Source organism: Rhamphochromis sp. 'chilingali' (genome assembly GCF_963969265.1).
Source record: "Rhamphochromis sp. 'chilingali' genome assembly, chromosome: 3".
Classification (NCBI taxonomy): domain Eukaryota; kingdom Metazoa; phylum Chordata; class Actinopteri; order Cichliformes; family Cichlidae; genus Rhamphochromis; species Rhamphochromis sp. 'chilingali'.
The window spans coordinates 19,006,398-19,026,049 of NC_137931.1; the positions used below are offsets into that span (position 1 = coordinate 19,006,398).

The following is a 19,652-nucleotide window of genomic DNA, read 5'->3' on the forward strand; positions in this document are numbered from 1 at the left end:
AGATTGCCCTAGAAGCTTCCATCGTTGTCATGATCTCCATTGTTATGCCCCCAAGGCGTTCATATCAGCAAAACCCAGCCACAAACGGCATCCTTTGGAAAATTTGGATTTGGCAAAGACTTCAAAAACATATTCTGTGGGTATAATCTAAATCCTTCCAGCATTATTCCGACAAATCTGCTGGTGGCAAGCGAAAGAACAGGTCTCAAGAGTTGGATGTAGGATTCAAAAGAGGCAAAGGGACCGTCAGAAATCAGCTTCGTATTGTGCGTCGCTCACTTTGTAGCCATTGTGAGTAGCTGCCCTGATTCTCATGTCTCCATGGAGTGTAGCCTACTGACACACTTTTCATCTGCCCCGAATTTGTGAAACCTGTCATACGAATTTCTTATTGTATAACAAATCTGTCTCGATCACCCGAGCAACATTAATATTTCATGACAAACAATGTGCACACTGTAACAGAGGGAGTGCATTTGGACTTGAGGGTGTGAAAATGGATGTTGCCTTTTTAGATTTTCAGGATGAGTGTCTTCAGAAATCATTTTGAATGTATTCAGGAAGGTAAATTACATTTTCCCCAGGCTGACTTTCTCTGTTCGATTGTCGGGATTCATCCCTAATTTTTCAACAGATATCAAACACAAATGCAAAAAACAGCAAGCATTACATTTAATAATTTAGTTCCTGTAGCATTTTCCCTACAGTATTGAAGTTGATCTCATTGTATTAACTTAAAACGTCTTAATCCTAATTCCTGATGTGTATTTTAAAGTCATTTGCCTTTGGCAAATCAACAAATGTGCATCCTTATCAGGTAAAGGGTGTGGCATGTCATCCTAATATGTTTAAAAACCTACAAATCTAAAAGAAAAGCATCGTGACTAGCGCTTCATAAAAGCACCACTGTGGACATTCTTCCGTAAAGAAGCAAACTCACCTGAAATCTCTTCTTGGACCAGATTTTCTTCATCTTCAAGTGTTCAAGATTACCTGTGGCATGAGCTCACGAAAACATCCCGGCCACCCGAAAAAGCCCAGGGTGTGGCATCAACAACAACATAAAAATCAGGATTCAGAGCGGGATTCAGCTGCCTTTTTGTGCGTGGGCGTGTTTACTCTCCAGTCTGGCAACAAGACGGGGAGAAAGGCACCGAGAGAGAGAGCTGGAGGATGCAAATAAGCCAGAGCCAGGTGTCTTTGTGTCTGAGTGTGTATCCGCTGATGTGAACAGCATCCCTGTCTGACGTAGAGGCTGCCTTTAGAGGGGGCAATTCTCAGCTGGTTTGTCTAAACTCCCCCCACTCTCTGCCCCTCAATCGAGAGAGAGAGAAAGAGAGAAAGCACACTCAGAACAAGGGGAGGTGGGGGTTGTAAGTCTGAGCATAAGGGGTGCGCTGGGCTTGATTGCAGTGATGAGAGTGGAGAATAACAGGAGGAGGAGGTGGAAAAATGAGAAGCTTTGGCAAAGCGTGTTGACTTTTCTCTGAGTCGGAGGACTTGTAGATGAGAAAGAGCAAGGCTGATGCAAATGAGTCAGTTAGAGATGAACGAGAGGGGAAAAAGAAAAAAGAAAGCCGGGGGTGGGGGTGGAAGAATGAGGGACAGATGGGGAAAAGATTCATGAGGGAAACCAAATCTTTACCACCATCCTTACAGCCTCTCCCAGTTTATTCTCCTTTTTGTCATCCTCTGCAAGGAAGGTCGCAGCCTCTCAGAAAAACCCACAAGCCATCAAATATTTATCTCTATTTCATGTCGGTTACCTTTAACCAGTGATAGCGTCTAGACCTCAAGCATCTGAGGATAATATGGAGTAGAAGAGCAAATGCACTACCCTAAATGCATTAGAGGTCAATACCCAACAAATAGCAGCCATAGTTTGAGGGAAACATAAAAGTGTCCCCATTATTGAATAAATAATTTAGTCAAATAAACAACCAAAATTTAAAAATTAAAAAAAAAACACTGCAGAGCGTTGATTGCAAGTTCCCATAGTGATGTGGTTGTTGTCTAAAATCCAGAGATATAAACTCTAATTAAATGTGCAACAAAATAAAATTGTTAATTGCTGATACATATATTTATTCTTATTCCTGTTCTTATTCTTATTGTTGTTCCTATTTTTTAAATTTTGTTCCCATTCTTGTTCTTATTCCTTTTCTAGTTCTCTTATTATTATTATTGTTCCTATTCTTATTCTTATGCTAGCTCGCATTCTGATTCTTGTTCTTATTTGTATTCCTATTATTATTATTATTCTTGTTCTGATTTTTTTCCTGTTATTATTTTGTTCCCATTCTTATTCTCATTCCCATTCTTATTCGTATGCTAATTCCCATTCTTATTCTTATTCTTTTTCTTATTTCTATTGCTATTTTTGTTTTTGTCCCCATTCTTGTTCTTATTCTTATTCCCATTCTTATTCTTTTTTCAGTATTGTGGGATTATTGTACCATGACTTTACATGTTCAATGTGCTTTTTAAAAACTGAATTTAAAAATCAAACAAAAAATTACTGCATAGCAAGTGTTACTCCCTCTTTTACTTTTTACTGTGATTATTCCCTCCATGGAAACAAAATTCCATTCCTTTATAAACAGCCTACAAATGGAAACCAAAAACTACCAGTCATCCACAAGTCTTGTCCATGGCTCACCCACAGAGTTTTTAGGGTTTAATAGGAGATTTTTACACTCACTTGTAAGTCCATTGATAGTAGCAAGGTTTTCTTTAATATTAGGAACATTAAAGTGAAGACAGATTTTTACATTGAGACTAATTCTTTCTTTACTTTTTAACTCCAAGAAAAAAAACTTGTGGAAGCTGCTTTTTTACCTTATTACGGGGGTCTACTTTACATGCGCGTCATCTCCTCAGTTTAGCCACCTACTTATTTAGTTTGCCACACATCTCAGCATTTTGCTACAAGTGCAGAGTCTCTGAATCACCATTACAGTTACCATCTCAAATGGTTGCTTTTTGATCTACTGAGGGTTTGGGGAAAAACAACATATTCACTTTGCATATGACCGCACTCACATGTATTGTTCAATTGTTCAAGCAACATAAGGAACGTGGATGTTTTTCTTAGCAGGCCACTAGTCATGTTTATTGTGTGTATTTGCATATCTTTCTTAATATGGTTTGAGTTTGATCCTACGCTGGAGCTCCCTTTTGACAGAGATGCAAATATTTTGCATACTGTTTGCAGATATCGTCGTAGAGAGATTTAAAACATTGTTGGTTTCCTTTTAGGTTCACTGGTCTTTATCAACTCCTAAATAAAGTCTATCTGTTTCTGTTGCTTCATTCCTAAGTGCTCTGCATTTTCCACTAGAGTTAGGGTCACAAACTTTATCTGTCTGCCATCATGTCAGTCCATTATAGATTTTTCTGTTAAAAAGCCAACTTTGTGCACCTGGAAATTAAGTTGTTGAGAGTGGTGAGATGAGACATTAGAGTTGCAAGCTGTAAAACATATAATCTTATCTTATCTTACTCATTGTAAAATCAGTGGTTCAATCCCCAGCTACTCCAGTCTGCGTGTCAAAGTATCTTTGTGAGTGTGTGTGATTGGATGAATGAGGCAAGTAGTCACCCAAAAGTGTTATGTACTAGTCCATTCGCTTATCCAACTAGGCCCTCTACTACTGCCATGGCCAAATTACAATCACCAAACACACAGAAAGGCCCTGGCCTGTTTTGCTTTGAGGTGACAATGCTAACCACCACACAACTCTGTTGCTTAGTGACAAATTGTCTTTTAAAATTTGGAACAGTTAAATGTATTAAAGCTGAAAGATGCACTCTTTCTTCAACATTTCTCTTGTTATTACCGCTCTAAATGACTATTGATGAAATTCTTTTTCTACTTAGAGGCTTCTGCAAATCAAAGAGAATATTATGAAACACTCCCCTCCAGGATGTCTTTTTTTTTTTTTTTTTTAAGAAAAGGTCACAAGACTATTGCACCAACCGTCCAACCACCTCCTCCATTAAACCTCTTTCTCTGGATTGAATTAATTGTTCTTTCAGAAGTTTCTGTACTCCCTCCTCTATCACATGGATCTAAAAATAATAACAGGCAGACACAGATCTTTTTTTTCCCTCTAACCACCCATAGTAAGCATCCACATATCAGCACACCTTTTCTATCCCTGCTGACGTGCTTTGCCAAATAACATGTTTTTTAGCGTTGTTAAGTTAAGCATGTTACTGCTTGTGGTCGTGCAAACGCACAATATGTGAGATTGACTCCAGTCGGGCCGCTCTCTGAACGTGGGTTTTAATTCTAGTTATTAGCTTTTTCCCTCTCGATGCATTTATCCGATGACTGTCACCCAGCTGTGAAAGATATATTCTTCTCCTCAAAACATCCCAAACTAGGTTTTCACTAAAATGCAAGCCCAGATGCAACGGATTTCAGTTTCCCATTGTTATTTTAACAAACCTCCCTCTATTCACCCTCGCTCGCCTCGCTTCCTCCTCCATCCATCACCAGTGGCCAGAGGCATTCAGTCCAACAGAGAAAGCAAAGCAATCGATACCAATGCTTTATGCGTGATATGGGATACACCCCCAAGTAACAGTTCAAACGCCCCCCAGATCAATAAGCCCATCAAAACACAAGTTTCCATGACCATCATCCAATGAAAATCTAGATACGGTGGCAGAGCTGCTAGGAAGAAACTCATGAGGTGGGTTTTTTTTATACTCACTAAAAGCCACAACGAGGCAGCTGCAACCAATCTCTGGCTGGGATATCATACACTGTCAGCCATTAAGAACGGATAATTAGATATGATTGGTGCATGCTATCTATCTTACTTTGAATCTGGTTTCTTTGAAGCTTCAGGCAACATCACTGTTCGATGCACTGCTCAGACCTTCAGCATACATAGACAGAATCCTTATTAATGGCCTCTGATATGTTTCAGACACATCTGTGAAAACCAAATGGGCTCATATTTTCTCCTGAAAATCAGATATAAACGTCTCAGCTGAATCAACTCAGTGCAAAATTTGTTTTCTTGCAATGTCAACATGCACGGAGAGATAGCAAACCGTGAATGAGCATTAAAAAGACTTCGGACAGGTGCAATTTGGAGCATGGTACAGTTTAATTAGCTTAAAGCAACAAGAGAGAAAGCAGACTTCACGGAAACCCATTGATTTTGTGACAGAGGCTGCATTCTGTGGAGAAGACTTGATGGATGCCTTCCAGGCATACAGCTTTATCAGCAGCAAGGCTGGCATAATCTCCCTGCAACTGAAAACAGATTCTGCTGCTGTTAGACTACACTGTGATCACACCATTTCTGTTTTCCTCAGCAGACCGCATCTTCATTTTTAACCAGGTTTGTTAAGCAAATTCAGCTGACCCAACAGCAAAAGATCTGTTGATTATTTATTGTATTGATAAACCAATCTCTGCCTTTTCCAGCTTAATCTTTTTCAAATTCACAGTCGAAAAAGACTTCTTATTTCTTGGAATCTTGGCTTCCCCCTCCCTTTAAGAAGCCTTGCTCCTGATTGGTTGGCCCTCACAAAGCAAAGGTAACTGACCTCATTTTTAAAAACTTCATCCATGTTCAGTATGAGCATCTGAAGTTGCATCTGAACAAACCACCAGACTTATGGAACGATGTCCTTTGGACAGACAAGACCTAAGTAGAGATGTTATAATCGTCATAATGCACAAAACCAAACCCAGCAGATCAGCACAAACACCTCATACCAACTATGAAGCATAATGCTGGAGGGGTGATGATTTGGGCTTGTTTTGCAGCCACGGGACTTGAGCACCTTGCAGTCACTGAGCCGACCACGCACTCCTCTGTATAACAAAGTATTCTAGAGTCAAATGTGAGGACATCTGTCCTACAGCTTAATTTTGGCTGAAATTGGGTCATGAAGCAGGACAATGATCCCAAGCACAGCATCAAATCTGCAATAGAATTACTAAAAAGAAAAATCAAGGTGCCAAGTCAAAGTCCAGACCTCAACCTAATTGAAATGCTGTGATGAGACCTTAAAACAGCGATGGATAAATGAATGCCTGCAAATTAAAATGCAAGAGACTGATAAAGTCATACAGTACACAATTACTTCAACTTATTGCCATTAAAAGTGGTTCTACAAGCCACTGGATCGTGGGGTCTTGCAGAAACGTCAATTTTCATAGGACTTGATACAATAAGATTAAGCATAACAGGCCCACTTTAAAAATTTGTCTAGCTATCCTAATCCCATAAGCTGTTCATCTACTTTTCTTTGAAAAATGTTGTAAGATTGAAAAAAAAAAAACAATGGACAATAGACAACAAAAATAGTGTTTTTTTTCCTCAAGCTTTTCAAACAATGAACCACTTGCTGATCTCTTCTGAGATCAGCAAAAAGAAAAAAGCTCATGAAATTTTGAGTGTACGCCATTGTTCAATCATTAAATATGTGTAAAAAACAAAACAAAAAACAAGGTCCTTTTTCTATTCCATATGCTGACTGAAACTTGTTACAAACAGTGCTAATACTCATCCTTTCTATCCTGGAGTTTCCAATGTTGGATACTATTACAAAATGCAAACTAGGGGAGACCGGGGATAGTTGTAACATTTTTGACATTTCTGTCTGTAGCTTGGAGCTCTTTTAAGGTAGTGGATTCAAAATTTAATGCAAAGTATTTACATGTCTCTGCTATTAAATAGTGCAGCTATTTTCTCTGCAGCACAATTACCCATTGCATGGTATGCTCTCAAACACAAAGAGTGAAATGTTACAATTAACCCCATAGTCTGGGTTAGTTGTAACATACCCCGGGGTGAGATGTAACACAATGAAATAAGGGTACTGACAAAATCTTAAGATGTAATCTATTTTATTCAACACCTGAATGCACTTATAAACATTTATGTAGCTATTTGTGTGTTTGTGAGTGTGTGTAGGAGTGTGTGACAGAGTGCAGAAATATAGATTTTGAACATACTGTAACAAAAACTTTTCACCAACTGAATTTTTCAATACTTTTGGTTGGCCTTCATTGAGTCTTCATTGGCTCGGTGGGGATTATAACCGACAACTCTTGCCACATTTGAACATAATAATTAACCTGAAAAAATGTAGCTGTGCACCAGCTTCATCAAATGAACTGTATGTGTTTCTGTCAAGTTTTTAATCACCATCAGAATCACAGTGGTGACAGATGTATGGCTGTCCTGGAGTGCAGGCCTCATGCGCCCACAGTGCACAGGTCAGGCACTTAACCCAAGCTTCTTCTGGCTTTGAGTTATTGAAGTTTTCCATGCACACAATACAGAAATTCTCATCAGCATCTGAGGAATCTGTGTTGTCCTGTTCAGTGTTTTTCATTTTCTGATTTTTCTTTCGTGATGTGGAAAGCTTGGATTGTTTTAGGTTTGTGGGAGTGGATTTGCCTTTTTTCTGGCACAGCCTCTTCTTTGGAAAACTTATTTTCCTGCTTCTCTGTTCTGCCTCAAGGGCCATCTTAACTGGTGTATCAGTGAGTATTGCTGTTTGTTTCCTTTTTCTTCCCGTTGAAGGGGTTTTTCTAGGTCCAGCTTTTGGTAAGGGTCGCACATCTTCTGGGTTAAAGCCCAAGGAGGTCTGTGGGTTTTCATCACAGCCTGATGAGGGAGCAGCTTGGAGGTCAGTTGGGAGACTGGAGATGTGAGCATCTGGAGGAGTGGTCATGTCGTCAGCTGTAGGACTGGTGAGATGAGCAGCAATAGGAGCAGACTGTTGGTCAGCTGGAGAAATGTCCATATGGACTGCTGGAGAAGGACGATCTGTGACCTGTGATGGAGCAAAGTCACTGTCTTCAAATATGTTTGGATTGTATGGCCAAATTCCACAGCACTGGAATCCAGCCTGTATATTCTTTGGTGTAGCTGCTGCTGGAAGTGCCGTCCTGATAAGACCTGGTATTTCATATATTGTCATGGTCTTTCCTGGATTCATTCTCATCCAGGAATCACTTGCACTGTTCACCATCTTTTTCAGTGGGCCATAAACACTCCTGTCAAGTGGTTGGAGTTTGTGACTGCAGTGAAGGGGAAATGTGAGCATCACAATTCCATTGCTCTTGCAGAAGTCAATGGCTGCAATTGACAGGTGTGAACTGTGGTTATCCATGAGAAGAATCACTTTTTTTTCATTGCTGACCTTGGTGTGGTTTGCAAAGTGCTTTAAAAAGATGAGGAACTCTGTTTCTTGCATCCATCCTGACTTATTTCCACTGCCAATACTTCCTACTGGCCCATCTCTGACAAAGTGGTCTGCATAACGTATGCGTGGGAACACAAACATTGGAAGAATTGTGTTGCCAATGGCATTAACTGCACATGCAAGGGTGACCAGTGAACCTCTCTCTGCCGATGTCATTGCACCAACTTGTTTAGTGCCACGTTTTGCAATCACTCTGTCCGGGGTTTGCACAGTTGTTATGCCAGTCTCATCAATATTCCATATGTCATTTGCTGTTAAGGTGTGTCTCTTTAGCACTTCATCAAATTTTTGGAAAAACATTGCTACATTGTGTTGATTAAAACTGGTGGCCCGTGCCAGACTTGTAGCCTCAGCACTTCTAATGGACAAAGTTGGGTTTCGTTTCATGTAGGCTGAGAACCAGTCTGGTCCAGCCCTTGAGAATTTGTCCCATGACTTTGGATATTTGCATCCATGTTTCACTGCAAGCTGATATGCCAGTTCTTTTACCTGTAATTTTAATCACGAAATATGTTAGTATTTCTGATATACTATATTTTAAATTGCTACCATTACAAATTTCTAACTTTCCCTTGTCTTATCCTTTATTGCTTCCTATCTGCTTACCTCACGTGGACATAGTCCATAAAATGCATCTGCAGCTCTCATCAGGTATTCTGTTAATTCCTTCTCTTGTTTATCAGTGAAGACCTTCTTTCCACTATGGTATCCTACAGGTGGGAGTTCCATTGATCCCTGCTCTTCCAGCTTCTTCCTCTCTTTACAAAATCGGTGCAAAGTGACATGGCAAATGCCATACAATTTTGCCACAGATCTGGTGGACTTTCCCTGATTTCTAACATCATTTGATGCTCTCTCCAAAATACTGAGTGGCACCCCTCGGTCAGTCTGTCTTTTCCATGACCTAGGCATACTGTAATTCAAAGAAAACAAAAAAATATGAGTTAAAGTAATAGTGGGGTAAGTTGTAACATTTGCGTGGTTGTTACAACTAACCCAGGCTGTTGCTGTTACAACTGACCCAGACTCCTATAGCCACGATCTAGTTCGCATTACAGCTAACACCTAAAACATTAGCACTAAAGACATGCACAGAATATATCCCCATAGACATACAAATAACATAATTTAAGTTTGATGAGTTTAACTGCAAAGCAGTTAGTGCTATTAGAAAATGAAATAAAGTCAAAAAACTTACTTTTTGGCATACAAATTAGTTTTTTTCTTCTAAAATTGTCTGTGTTTGTCGAAGGGTGCTGATTTTTCACCAGTGATGGAAGAACTGAATTGCGCATGTACCGAGTGAATCACATGATTTGAAACTTAGCCCTGATTGGAGAAATTAAAAGTGTTACAACTGACCCACGTTACAACTATCCCCGGTCTCCCCTACATCATTTTTTAAAGGTTGCCAAGCATAGCACCAAAGAGGTTGCGTGGTACTGCCGTAGCGGAAATAGCTGTAGAATTTGTTATGCTTTATTTATGTTGCATCTATATTGGTCGAGGTTCAGTAACACCCGTGTTTGCAGGCTCGGTGTTACAAGGCAGGTATTTATTGTTTAATTTAGAGGTTTTTATGAGTCTAAAGTAAAAATGTGAGTTCTGTTTTGTTTGTTTTTTTGGGAGGGGGGGGGGGGGGGGGTAATCTTGCTATGGACAGATGATATACGAAGAAGAGACTTATTGCATTTCAAAATTCTACAAAGGGCGTCTTATTCACCGAGCCCAAGATTATTGACATTTGCTGGTTGTTTTTTTTTTTTAAGATTTGATATATGAAACTGCCAGCAGACCAGACTTAAAGTCTCACAGTAAATGTTGAAAGTAATGTGTGAAGCCTGCAAAATTATGAAGAATTCTCACAAGAGATCTTTATATGCTGCCAGATAAACAAACAAAAAACCTTCAGGAGCTACAGGATGATGATTCAGTTCAGTTTGTGAAGTACTTTGGAAATCCCAAATGACAGTGGCCAGCGTTGACAGTCACAGTGAAACCTGATCCTACCACCTAATCCTGACCAAATCCCTGAGGGTTACTGTGAATGACTGTGTACCAGCAGGCTGGAACACAGCATTCGCCAGACCAGAGGCTAAACAGCGCAAGCTTTACCCTCACATATTGCCTCAGCTGCCTCGTGAGACCAGAGAAACTAATTAATTGTCCCACATCCTTAATCCACTTGAACAAAATGTTTAGAGAATGTGAAATCATCAAGGAGCGACAGATTATTTCTGCTCCAGTATGGCAGTTTAATCCATACAAGAGGTCCGGGTCGAATGCCATGCTGTATATGGCTACCGAGGCATTGAGTTAGGAGACATTAGGTTTAATTGTCACGGCGAGTGAGATGAGCCGTATAAAAATAATAAATGAGGATCCAATTGCAGGCAGTAGTGGAGGAGTGAAGGTGGTTTATTGGACACGAAATAAATATAGACAAACAGCAAATGGAGCACGAACTAAACTAGACTGGAGACAACTAAACTACTGAATACAAACCGGAACTCAAACATGAAGCAAGGTGGACGACGGTACAAGATGGTGATGGCAGGGAAACACACAGATGACGCAGGGTGGAAACACAGACGGACCAGCAACAACAATGACGGAAGACATGACTTAAATACACAGAGAACTACAGGGGAATTACACACAGGTGGTGGACACAGCTGGGAATAATCAACAAGACGAGACAAAGGTAAAAATGAACACACTCACATGAGACGCAGACCTTCACAATAAAACAGGAAACAAAACACACTTTACTAAGACACAGACTAGACAGAGACAGACTTGAAATGACATATGAAACTAAACCCACATCTTAGACCCAGATAAACAGAAACATGGAACTCTAAATAGACATAAATATTACCATAACACGACAAGAGAACAAGAACACAATCCCTGATGCAAACTTAAATCAAAACACAATAAACTCAAAATACTGGGTCCAACGGACCCAGAACCGTGACATTAATGTTTGCCCACAAACTTAACATCAACAACAACTAAAAGCACATAGGTAAGATTTCCATAAAAGTGCTGACTTAAAACATACATTTCAGGTATTTCCATGTTCATGTTAATCCTGTATAAGACTGTATATGCACAGAAACCTTTAAAAGCAACAGGAAATGCTCAGATTTAGCTGGTGATCATTCTGTGAGTCCAATTTTAATTTGTGCTTTTTTGACATCAAATCTAAACCAGTTAAAATTCAAAGAAAATCAGTTTATAGGCAACTGCTATATTAATAATTTCATAAAACAGGATTGGTGTACCTTGAAGTAAAGCCTGCAGTACAAACCATTATCCTTCAAAGACACAACAGAGACACACTGAATCCAATTAAGCAGGAACAATAGCGGCCTCAAGTGTATTGCCTTGTTTTCATTTCCATTACAGCTGTTCCACTTAGTTGAGTATGCACACTATAACTCCCTGCAATAATATGATCATTCTCTTACTTCAGCACCACAAAAATAAGATTTTTTTGGTCGTAGTACATCGTTTGTGTTGATGCCATCTCCCACTCACCTCTTTGTTTCTTGCTTCTCGGCCCACTCACACCTTCCCTAAAGCTCCTCAAAGCTTTTCGTGCATCGAGTAGCTCCTTCCTGGACATGGCTCGTGTTTTTCTCTTGTAAAATCCTTTAAAAACCCAACCAGATGGCTACTCCTGCCCAAAATAATTTCTTCCAGCACAAGCTCTTTTCTATTAAAACCTTGCTGAGAACATAGGAACTTCCCAAATTTTTCCAAAAGGCCTTCATTTCTCAGAATCGTCTTTTTCTTATAAAGATGCCTCAAAATGGCTTCTTCTCTAGCATGAAATGGGGAAGTAGTCCTGCAACGATGCACCACCTTAAGATAGCTGCTAAACCTCCAAACTTTGTCATGTTCAGCCCATACCCCTCTCCCTGTACCCCCTGAAGTCCTAACGTTGACTGCCAACTTCAGTGGTCTATTTCAAGTCCTGCATAGTTCACCCCCTACAGTTGTACTTTCCCTCTGCACCCCCTTTCACAGAACTTGCCCACCCTTGGTTATAGCAGGAGATTAAACACACGGCAACACAGAACGACCTTTCCTGTCCTCTGTGAGTCGCTCTGTTTGGACCACGGGCAGTTTTGAAACTCTAGTGCATGGCAGATATGTTGTAATGCACCATTAATGATATAGTATAACACCTCATGCATTATGGGACAATGAGACAGTTACGGGGAGGATTGCTGAAGAGTGGCGGCCCTATTTCAGACAGCTATGTGCTCATGAACCTTGATGCTAGAGGTTTTTATAACACTGTAGCCTTGTCCCACTTAAAGATGAAGTTTAAACTGAACTCTGTGGCCGGATGGAAAGATTAACACAAGTATATGAGTGACTGTGGAATTCAGTGACATTGCTGTTTCCTGAATAAGAATAACAAACCTGATCACGGTGTTATTGTTAGTCTTGTACAGCAGGACTGAACCTTCTGTGACTATACCTTCCATACCACCGTGACTGGCTTTTATATTGGTTGGAGCTCCACTTTGTACATCTTTCAAACATTTTAACTGATCATCTGCATCCAGAAAGAAATTGTTTAAATCACCGTGTGTGACTGAGCCGATGATTTTTCACCTGGCTGTATAGACAACATGTCTTTGTTGTTCGGTCATCATCTATGGCATCTTGGGCTCCTCTGATTTACTTATTAGCCCATGTTGATAGTACACATTCTTTCTTTATGTTAGTGTACACTGCTAGATGACATTCCAGGTTTTAGTTACCTAGATAACCTTGTAATGTATTCCTAGCTTGTCGTATGTCAGCCAACAGTAGCATTAGCCCTCATTGATAATGACTTCAACTGTTCGTCTCAAAGTGGAGAAAAACCTATCTCGGGATTTGCCCACTTTGCATTGTTAGCAAGTCTTTCGTCCATCGTCGCTGGATGTCAGTAATATTCTGTGGATAAATTTACTGATTGCGTCTTTCAAGTACCTCAACTTTTTAAACTCCCTGTGAGACAGATTAAATTGTGAAGCTCTTGAGAGAGTAAGAATATCTAAAAAACAGACATCACCCGTGTAAAAACAAAGCAAATGCAGAAATTATTTAACTGCCTGCTTTTCCGTCCTTTGGCTTGTATTTGGCAGCTTTGCAAATAACACTTGGAAGTCATTGTCAACAGGATTTATCAAGTTCCACCTTAAATGTAAACTGAACGTCTGAGAATAATATTGCAGCCAGAGCAAGAAAAAAACAAAGATTAAAGCAAAGTTGTAGCTGTGTTATGTGTTATGAACCCTTAGATGTCTCTGGATGTCCTTTATGTCCTTACCTAAGCTTGGGTGCCTTTTTCTAAAGAACTTTTCAAATGTTACCTTATCAGTAACTGCAAGTCGTGCCTGACATGTTCACTCACACCACTGTGTCACAGTTTTTACAATAATTTACTGTAAAAGTAGCTTAATAAAAAAACAAATGATGGTCAATTTGCCATTTCCTGCTGTTTCATCAAACTGCTAATCCAGCCTTATGATGTGTGACGGCACATTAATGCTGTACGACAGAAGGTGACATTAATAAAGCAGTGTGGGCTCGTGACACTGGACCGCTCTGGTTTCTGGTTGGTCTGATCGCTCAGGATGATATCTTAAAGTGACAGACCTGAGTGTCTGACTCACTGAGTGATGCTCAAAAGCAGCCAGAACACGCAGTGACTGTTCCCACATGGGCAAGTATACACTAAGCCCCTCCAATCCCAGCGCACCCTCCTTTTCTCTTTATTCATCAAGCTGAGCGTGATTGAGTGTGACAGTGCTGCGTCTTGACCGTGGCGAAGCTATAATTATCTGTGATGTCTGCTGGTGCAATCAGAGAAGGGGGCCGACGGCATCCACACATCACTAGAGCACGAGCCCTCTGGCCGGCACGGCACATACCGGGCCATAAATAACCACAAGGAGAGTGAGAAGAGGGGAGATGTAAGAGGGAGGCAGTGGTCAGGAAGATAAGAAAATAAAACCTACAGGATGGATAAAAATAGAGAGGCAACAGTGAATTGCTGGTTTTCACGTAAGTAGCAAGAAAAAAAGAGAAACAAAGCCTCTTTTGTCCAATTTAGGCCCCTGTTTGACATGTGCAAGTATATCATTATGTCCTCTAAATCGAATTTATGCTGTCTTTGTTATCACATAGACAGAAAGCTACCTTCAGCAATTTCTTTGCCACAAGAGGTCGCCACATGTAGCTACACAGGTTCAATTTGGCAGGTTGAGTTTTACGCCCTTCCTGATGTAACCCCATCTCTGGCTGGAATTGAACCAGCAGCCTTTCGTTTGCCAAGCAAATGTTTTAACCACTACACCAGAGTTTAAAAAAAGAAGCCTGAAAGTGAATATTTAGAGCAGCCTGAGCTTTTGGCTCTTAGCGATTATTTGCCCATGAGCTTATTATTTGAATATTTGGCCATGTTTAATAATCTGAACATGCCAGCAGTGTATATGAAGTATGTTTCAGAAAATAGGAAAAAGCAAGAGAGGTCCACGTGACTGTTGTGTCCCACGACAGTCACATCCAACTTAGTTCTTTATTTTAGTGATTTAAGTCTGATTTAAGGTGTTAAGTGTATTGCTCTGTGCATAAGGAGAAAAAACTAAAGCAAACAAACTGAGAAACTATGCACGGCTTAATGTTGAGGATCATTTTCAATCAGTCCAAAATGAGCAGAGGGAGAATAAGATAACGATATTAGGTAGGTAGCCGTAAAGAGGTAGGTAGCCGTGATAGATCAAAACCAGAAGAGAGAGACAGAGAGTGCAGAGGAGCTGAGTGATACAGTGCACCAGCTGGACCGTACGTGCCAGCTCATAGTGTGAGAGTTGCTGACATGTGAGCTCAGCAGTCAAATTTGTAGACAGGACAGGGCACCGAGACTGTGACGAAATGTTCCCAGCAATACAATGATCGCACGGCAAGCCACACAAAGCACTCAAAGTGATGATGCAAACTGGCTGTGAGTGTTCAAACCTACTAAACATCACAGAGATAAGCTTGGAAAATTAGGTCCAGTGCTCTGACTGTCTACTAAAGGCACTGAAAGACTTGGATTCATGTGAAGTTTAATGTGACATTTGTGCCCAAAATGTTGGTTTTAAGTGGTCAGAATCAGAATACTTTAGTAACCCCACAGAAAACGATGTAATTTGATAATATGTAAGATTTTCATGTAATTTTTTTTTATGTAAGTACAATATAAAATGGTAAATTTCATGATATGCATTCACTTTATATCAAGCATGTTTTCTTTAATGATTGAATATTTGAATAAATAAACCTTTTATTTTACATATTTTTGTTGTATTTTACTCTAAATTATGAATAATCCTTTTTTTAGTGTACAATCTGGTAGTATGTTCCTTCTCCAGTAGGTAACAGCACCGTGGAGCCAAGATGGGCTGCGTTATTGTATTTCTGACTACTTTTTTCAAGTAACTAGTAATGTAAGGGATTACTATTGCAAAAAAAAAGTAATTAGATAACTGTTACTTTCCTGTAAACACGCTGCGTTACTGCGTTAGTAAACCATCGTGATTTTGTTTGTGATAGCATCTCATGACACTGACGTAAGCGCGTGCGATGCCCGTCGCAGCAACAGACATGTGTAGATCAACAATGGATAATATGGAGTGCGGGAGAGAGTACGACCATGCAGCGTTTAAAGCTTGGAAGTACTGACATTACTTTGACTTTCCGTAAAAAGTGACAAAAACATTAGCGTCCGCTGTTCACTCTGCGGGGGAAGAAAACTTCTTTCCTCAGCGTTTCAAATCCGAGCAAGCACCCAGCAAAATTCACAGATCACCCCGCTGACATGACCGCTGCGACAGGACTCAGTGCCGCTGGATCTTTGATTTTATTTATTTATTTTTTTGTGTTTTACTTGCATCTATTTGAAAGAGTGAGTGTAAACACAAATCATTATTTTATTTTATATGCTGGAATATGCAGAAACTAGGTTTAAATGTTCAACAATTTCTTAATTTCAAAGACAGTTGCATATATAAATTTTGCTTAATGCAATGTGCATAAAATTAAAAGATTAAAACTAATAAAACATTTTTTAAAAAGAGGCTTTCCATTTGATTATGCATAAAAAAATAGAACTGGGCTGAAAGTTTTATTGCTTCTATTGCTACGTATTTAGGTTGTGTATTATGTTTTTAAAAAGTAACTAATTAACTAAGTAACTAATTACTTTTGAAAATAAGTAATCAGTAAAATAATGGGATTACTTTTCTGGAGAAGTAATCAGTAATTGGTAACTAATTACTTTTTTCAAGTAACTTGACCAACATTGGTGTGAAGAAACAAAAAAATTTAGACAAGCAGACTGTTAGACAGTCCATGATTGTGAAATGTCTTTGACAAAGACACTAAATCTTATGTGCTTTCATGCAGCAGTATCTGCTACATGCTACCTTTTTCATTCTGACTACTTCACTTCATAGCCTGCACTTAAAGTAGCTGCATTACACTGCACTGACAAGATGTCACCATGTGGGAGTTGGAAAAACTGATGTTGAAGATGTGACAGATGGGACTGATCTTTTCTTTTTTCCCAGATACATAACTTATGCCTCGCATGCCTTGCTGCGTGAATTTATGCTGACAAGACCAGTCACCCTGAGCAAAACTGTCTCAGCCAAGTGTTCTAATTTTGGAAGTGATACAGAGCTGCAAAAGCAGCAGTATCTTTACAGCTAAATGACTTTTTACAGCGCCGTCACGGCCTCGGTCTTCTGTTCAATCAGCTGTTAAGCATTGGCTTGGAAATATTTACCTTCCCAAGCATTTCTGCAGATTCAAAAATCCATACAGAATGACTGACACCAGCATTTTAAAAATCTTGTAAACAAGATATGAGGTCTTTATTTTCAGTCAAAAGACATTTCTACTAAAAGTGAGAATTTACAGTATTGAAGCAAAAACCACGTCACACACTTATTTATCTGCAGAACAATCCACACAGTGACTTTAATATCATTGTGCTTATTTGTACAGCATTATAAAATCAGCATAAAACCAAGAACTTGTCTACTACCAGAGACTGAAAGTTTAAAGCTGACATCTACTTGATTTTTGTTGTATTATTATTATATCATTGCGCAGGTTGTATATGTCAAAATAGCAAGTTGTCAAACTAGTGATACAACCAATAAGTGGCAGGCAGTTCGTGTAGACAGTCTACTTAAAGTCTTGAAGGATATGTTCCCCAGTCTATCAGGAGGTTTTCTGATTTTAGTTACAGGTGCAAAATACAAGAATAATATACAACGTCCCTAAAAAATAAGAATATTTCGTTTTCAACAGGCTTTTGACAGATTCCTAAAATATTTGTGTTTTTGTGCTTTCATGCCAGACACCCTAATAAATTTGTTAAGAACTGTATAGCATATATATTCTGTAATGTTCAGCTGTGCAGCAGAGAGAATGCAACAAGCTAATTTTAAGTGTTTCCCAGTGAGGCTCTGCAGACATAGAAGATGGGCTGACTATATGAAACTTAAAACCCAATCTCGGCTCTTGGAACTTGGGTCGACAGTTGTTTTGTCTAAATGCACTTTTAATAAGTAGGATAAGGTTTCAAGACAATAAAGATTAACAAGATTATTGGTGTAGTATTTGTGCAAATCACCGGTTGGTCTTACTGAATCAGTTATATATCATTAAAGCTTTAAAATCCCTCATCATGATGGCTTCTTTTGATAGGAACAATGTGTTTAAGCTCCTTGTGATTACCTTCACCGAGGTCCATGACGGCCAAGACGGCACTGCACCTTGCCTCTCCCAGCTCATTGGTTGCCACGCATGTGTACAAGCCAGCATCACTTGTGCGGCAGTCTCGTATCCAGAGACCACCCGAGTCCTGGGCTTCCGATGGAGATAAGAGCTCATCGTTGCGGTACCAGGCCAGCGAAGGTGTCGGATGCCCCAGCACTGACACCCTCAGTCGGATATCACAACCTGTTCCCACTGCTGCTTTACGGAGCTTACGCACAAAAACCGGAGCTGCTGGTTCTTGGATATTAGACCCATTTTCTGGAACGTGGTCAATGCTGATTTTGGCCCTCTTGGAAGGGATGTTCGAACTGGAACTGGAACTTGAACCGTGGCTTTCTGCCATCTTGACTTCTTAAAGACTTTTTAATTAACTGTACTTCTTATCTGGCAATTGACTGGGTTATCAAGATGAACTGCATTTATTGAATGCCTCTTCTGAAAGACTCCATTAGTTTAGATGTCTCTGGGCTCACTGGGAGTGCATAGGGGGTTTGAGCTGGGATGTTGCACCAGGAACTGAAAAAAAAACAGAGTATATTTATCACACTGACATCAAAGTTATCTACCGATCCCAACATGCCAAAAAAACCCAAATAAACAAACAAAAAAGAGATATTTTTACTCTGTAATATGTATAAAATGTATTATTTTGAAACTGGTTATTAAAATGGCTTAAAAGAGGCTGATTGTACCCTTTGTAATGTCTCTATATACCAAGTGAAAGTAAAGTCATTATAAGTGACAAAAAAGCATCCTGGTCTTCAGTGCAAACCTGAATATTGTTGCAGCAGAGCCTATGAAATTGTGAGAAGCCCAGGTTTACTACGGGCTTTAGTGGGAAAACTGAGCTTGTTAATGTGTTTTAACCCAAACTGTGACCTTTCCTTATAACCCCAATTCCCCCCAAAAATTGGATGATGTGAAAAATGTAAATAAAAACAGAGTGCAATGATTTGCAAATCTCAAAAACCCATATTTTATTCACGGCGGAGAACAGAAAACATATGAAATGTTTAAACTGGGACATTTTAGTATTTCATACAAAATATTAGCTTATTTTGAAGCAGCAACACAAAAGCCTGGAAAAATAAGTGGAACTAACAAGCAGCTGCTGGAGGCACATTACCATAGTAACATGTTTGTAACATGAATAAGTTTAATGTAAGTAAGTTAAGTAAAGACGGGCAGAGGAGAATAATAATGTTTATATTATTATTATTTTATCATTATTATTATTAATAATAATAATAATGATAGTTTTACATGTTTCTCAATGTAAAACTGTAAAGATTGTGAATATTTCATCATCTGCAGAACATAACATCATCAAAAGATTCAGAAGAGCTGGAAAAATCTCTTTGTACAAAGGCTGAAAATCAATACTGGATGCTCATGATCTTCAGGTCCAAAAAAAAGTGAGGATTCTGCCTTAGAAATCACTGCAGGGACACTTTCAGCAGTCACTGTATGTGTATGTCATTATTGTATGTCCTCTCATTTTGGCACCCGTGCCACGAAACTGATGAACCACAGAGAAGTCAAGCTGTGGTAGCCGGGAGGGAGAA

General features: G+C 39.4%; 1 protein-coding gene across 9 annotated transcripts in view; it reads right to left on the bottom strand.

Moving 5' to 3' along the window:
• Positions 1-19,652, bottom strand: part of LOC308393251 (striated muscle preferentially expressed protein kinase-like) — a 63,349-nt gene that overhangs the window by 42,827 nt on the left and 870 nt on the right. For 5 of the 9 annotated variants that reach the window (XM_080876888.1, XM_080876886.1, XM_080876884.1 and 2 more), the window contains exon 1: positions 941-1,231. Coding sequence is in view for 6 of the 9 variants with exons in the window: in XM_080876886.1 (XP_080733012.1) it covers positions 941-973 (33 nt within the window). In the remaining 3 variants the exon portion in view is untranslated. Of the gene's footprint in view, positions 1-940; positions 1,232-11,790; positions 12,172-18,045; positions 18,604-19,652 lie in introns of those variants that run through there. The other 4 variants (XM_080876882.1, XM_080876880.1, XM_080876881.1 and 1 more) reach the window with 2 other exon arrangements.